This window comes from Durio zibethinus, chromosome 7 (assembly GCF_047325235.1).
Source record: "Durio zibethinus cultivar Kanyao isolate XHJ-2024 chromosome 7, ASM4732523v1, whole genome shotgun sequence".
Taxonomy (NCBI): Eukaryota; Viridiplantae; Streptophyta; class Magnoliopsida; order Malvales; family Malvaceae; genus Durio; species Durio zibethinus.
Genome location: NC_143168.1, coordinates 24,311,760 through 24,316,387, shown reverse-complemented (window position 1 = coordinate 24,316,387; position 4,628 = coordinate 24,311,760). Strand labels below are relative to the sequence as shown.

The 4,628-nt window shown below is 37.3% G+C and overlaps 1 protein-coding gene across 3 annotated transcripts; it reads right to left on the bottom strand.

Annotated features, from left to right (window-relative positions):
- Window positions 1-929: 929 nt before the first annotated feature.
- On the bottom strand, window positions 930-4,628 carry LOC111296174 (uncharacterized). 3 transcript variants are annotated; one of them, XM_089763953.1, is made up of 3 exons: window positions 4,542-4,628; window positions 2,063-3,571; window positions 930-1,238 (listed from the first exon to the last, which is right to left on the bottom strand). In XM_089763953.1, exon 2 carries the CDS (start codon window positions 3,511-3,513, stop codon window positions 2,146-2,148), a length of 1,368 nt encoding a protein of 455 aa, XP_089620079.1. In that variant the 5' UTR covers window positions 3,514-3,571; window positions 4,542-4,628; the 3' UTR covers window positions 930-1,238; window positions 2,063-2,145. The 3 variants fall into 3 exon arrangements, with proteins under 3 accessions (XP_089620079.1, XP_089620081.1, XP_089620080.1); XM_089763955.1 differs by lacking the exon at window positions 4,542-4,628 and adding an exon at window positions 3,754-3,775 and having other exon boundaries at window positions 1,007-1,238; XM_089763954.1 differs by lacking the exon at window positions 4,542-4,628 and having other exon boundaries at window positions 1,007-1,238; window positions 2,063-3,650.

Genomic DNA, 4,628 nt, shown 5'->3' with positions numbered 1-4,628 from the left:
GAATCAGGGTAAATGCCAATATGGCTGGTTTCTTTTTCCATGTGATGGCAACAGGATAATCTCATTAGGACATTGACCGAAATTCTGAATGGGATAGGCTTTGGCACCTTACTTCACTGACCCAATATAATAATGGTATTTTCCTCTCTCTCCCTCTCTCTCTCTCTCTCTGATGAACTTGAAACAAACTTTGTCGACATCTAGTTGTCTTCCATTAAAGGGGAAAGCGGTGGTCATCTTCCACTAGGGGTTCCAATTCCACGTTGAAGTCTAGACTTCTTATCATAAACATTGCAGGCCGATTGTTCTGGATAACAGGCAAATCTCAATTTGAGTAGTCGCCGAATCATGATAGCGGAAAACAGTTAGGCAAATGTAGTTAGTCTTGAACAAGAATGAATCAATCCTGATGGTTTCTAAGTTCTGTTCTACAAGGAGGATAGGGAAATAACTAAATCTGACGGAGAGGCATCACTGCAGTCTCAGATTCCAAAGTGGGATCAGATCAGATCAGTTCTATAGGAGCAAAAGTTGCTGTAAGGTGAGATAAATGATTTCCAAGTTTATTGCAAATCCTTGAAGCTCTACCTGGGCAATCAGCCTGTCTCTGGCAGAGTAGTCCAAGATAAAACAATTGTGGTTTGGGAAATCATCCATGTAATGAATGACCTTGATAGAAAGTATATATAATTGTGGCTTTGCTTGGTAAGAAAGTGATTATGAAAATCATTGAATTGATAAATTTTTCATCTTCAACTCTTCATTCTTTCTACCAAGCAAAGTCAAATAAGGATGGCTTCAGCATCTTCCATGCTTGTAGAGAGATATGTTACTCTTGTTGTCCATCCTTTTGCCCCCTCGGTACGCTGGGTTTTAGGATTTAAAAGAACATTTTGAATTAAAAAGTGGTACAACATACAGCTCAGAAGTAAATAAAACAATTTTTATTATTAAGTTTCAGTAAGTTACTAATATAAATAACTCCAATATCATATTAAAAAAAAAACTCCAGTACCAGAGAAAAAAAAAGCTGAAAAGATAAGGAAGAGAAAAGAGAAACGAGAGGAGAAAAGAAGAGGATGTTACTGAAATTCAATGGGAGGATGCCTGAGTGTCTAAGCCCTACTAATAACGTACAGAACAAGGTTTTTAAAAGCTTTCCTCCTCTCTCTGCAGGGATGAATAATTTCAAATTGCTTGTGAAGTTCTTCAGTCTTCACCATTCCCACGGGCAGAATCTGCACAAGCATAGAGCCCAAGCAAATTCGTAAAAATATGCTATATACAAGCAAAAATGTGAGCCATAATCAAATTGAAATCAAGGGATCCTTTATGAACAAGATAGAGCTAAAAAGACAGTATGGCTATGCATGGAAACATCACCACCAAAGTCAAAGATCAAAGAACAAGATGGATGTTATGGGAGGTTAGATTGTTTTTAGTAGTGCATATGCCACCTTGTTCAATTATTAATCACAGCAAGCATTGGAAGAATGTTATGCGAGGTTGGAGTGTTAAACTCTTTTACCTGGCATATCAATTCCTCAGCCAGGTGGTGGTGAGCATATTTTGAGAACAGTCACAATAATATAAACTTAACTATCAGCTTGATGATTTAGTTTCTTGAGCATCACAACTAGTAAAAAGCAAAATAACATCACAACTGGTAAAAAGCAAAATAACATTAGCTCTTACTTCGACTAACACATTCCACGAAAATACTTCCACATTGCATGGGCATTAGCATTCATCAAATAAGTAATTGCACAATTTAATGATAACAATAGCTTTGCTAACATTGCTCTAAACTCATATGAATTGCTAGGCAAGAATCACTTGACACAATTTTTCTTCAAAGGGGTGCATCAAACCTCATTAAGTATAACATGATTGAAGCTTAAATGAGTGAAATATGAGAAATAAAATTAAGGAACTAATTCTAAGTGAGATTTTTGAGCAGTAAAACTTAAAATGTATATCTAGTATGTGAATATGTAATAAGTCCTGAATCTTATTACTCAAACTAAATTAGCAGTAAATGAATCCTGAAACAGGAACACACCTTTCCGAGGTTAATAGCAGCATCGAGATGTCAAGTACTTTGACAATATGATATTGTATAATCTTCAGTTCTCAATTGCAGCATTAAACACCTCGAAGGGAAACCTCCAACTGCTCTATCCTCTTAGCCAAATCATGCTTCCCACAATTCTTTAAACCATCAGTAACCATATCAAAGCACCTTGAAATTGGTGCTAGTCCCAGCTCAGTCATCTCCACTAAATAATTTGCTGCCTCCACGAACCTGCCTCCACGCCCAGACATTGTTATCAACATTGTATAGACCGGCCTGTTCGGAGAATGGCCCTTGATCTTCATCTCACCAAAAAAGCTAAATGCATCATCAAACTGGCCTTTTCTACACATTCCTTTGATTATAGGTGCATACAGACTAGGGAATGGCCTATAACCTTGTTCAATTGAATTATTTAAAAGCTTAAAAGCCTCATCGATCCTACCTGCCTTTGAAGCTGCAGGTATCAAAATTTTATAAGTATTTATATCTGGACTAAGCCTCAATTTACAAGCGCAATGATACATATCAATACAAAAATCAACCTCCTCAGTTTTACAAATTGTTTCCACCAAAGAATTAAAAGTTCCAATGTCAGGCACAAACCCCTCCTTAGCCATTCTCCTTACCATTTTCTTGGCTGATTCAAGATAACCTGCATTCAACAAACCTTCAATTAACAAATCTCGACCTCGAACAGGAGGATTAAACCCCTTGTTGCTCATTTCCTCCAAGAAGTTTTTTGCCTCTCTCATCTTCCCAGCAGAACACCATCCATTCACCAGAATTGCATATGTCCCCTTATCTGGTACCTCGCCTTTCCTAATCATCCTCCTGATTAATGCATATGCTCCATGGAACATCTTCACCTCACAAAGTGCAAAGAGCAATGAATTGTAAACACTTACAGTTTGTTTGCAACCTAAACTAGTGCTTTTGTTGAAAACCTCCACAGCCTGATCTATGAGGCCATTCTTCCCATACTCTTCAATGATAAAAGAAAGGGTATCACAAGATAGGCTAAGTTTCTGCTTTTGCATTTGTTGAATGGTTTTCCACATGGATTCATATTTTCTATGGCCAATGAGGATCTTGACTAGCTCCTCAAATTCAACAGAGGTGGGGACGTAGTGGGAACGGGCCCAGGAGAAGAATCGAAGAGATTCTGTAGGAGAGTTGGAGCAGGACCGGAGTACACGGAAGACTAGTTCTGAATTCACAGAAAGGTTCATGCGGTTGAGAGAGCGCTCTGGATGCACTTCTCGACGAACAATGTTGGAAATGTGGTGGATAGCTGCAAAATAGTCATCTTTTGAAACAGCAGTTGTGGACACAGAAGCACTTTGGAGGGAAGTTTTGGAGGTTAGGGTCCTGAGGGAACAGATAATGTTCTGGGATCTATTTCCATATCTGACAAGGAACTCTGCAGCCCGGAACATTTGGGATAGAAATTACAGTCTAGCAACCTCCATTTCCTCCTCGATGCTCATCAATTGACTGAAGCAACAAAGGAAAAATATGCAGCAATTTCAAAGAATTTGTATACTATAAGAGAGGAGAAACAGAAAGTACCTAACATGTCTACAGAAATGAAAAGGAAGCAAGCCAAGATGATTCAAATCAATGGTAAACATCACTGTCACAATACCGTAACATATAAGAGTAAAATAAAATATCACCATTTTAAGTTCACTTATATGAATCCTTGGTTTTGTAAGTTTTTCTGCTTTAGACCCAGCCCGCTACGAGAAGAGAAGTCCAAGAAAGAATTCATGCTACAGGTGCTGATAGCTGTGGACTATTGTAGAATCAGTATTCTATTCTTAACATGAATAAGACCAGTGAAGGAACCATAGCCCCATCAGATAATTCCCCCACACAAAACTGTAAAACATAAAAAGGTACACTCAGCCCTCTATGAGAAAAGCATTTTACATAACCAACTTCTTCTATCCCCATCATTTTAAGAGTCCAATGTGTATATTTCTTATTCCACTCTCTCGTTCAATGAAATTGATCATATTTCCAAGCTTTTGCAACCAGGCACAGCATGCAACCCATTGAAAAAGAGTAATAAAAAGAAGAAAAGATACCAAATAACATAAAACAAAACGGTGTCATAACATTGCAAACATAGTTTAAGAATTGGATAAAGTTAAAAACAACAGAACCCAGTTTGGGAAGCAAAGTTCAATACTTGAAATGACACTTTCCAGGTAAAGCACTCAACTTTATCCATTAAAAGCTAATACCCATTATTGAATTCATCACTTTTAAGTTTTAACCCATATATATAACTTTCAATATCAAAGAAGGGATTGAAAATCTAATAGAAAATGGAACAGGAGCTTAAAGGAAAGAACTTTGAATAACTCATTAATGTTGCAAGCTTGCAGATTGGAAGATAAAATAGTTAAGAAGGAAAAGGCATGGAGAGAATGAAAATAAATGAAAAAAAAGAACACACCTTTTTTGCTGCTGGGGATGAAGATTGCAGAAACTGAGAGAGTGAAGAATTGGGGAATTATTTGGCCAAAAAAAACAAGAAAACTTT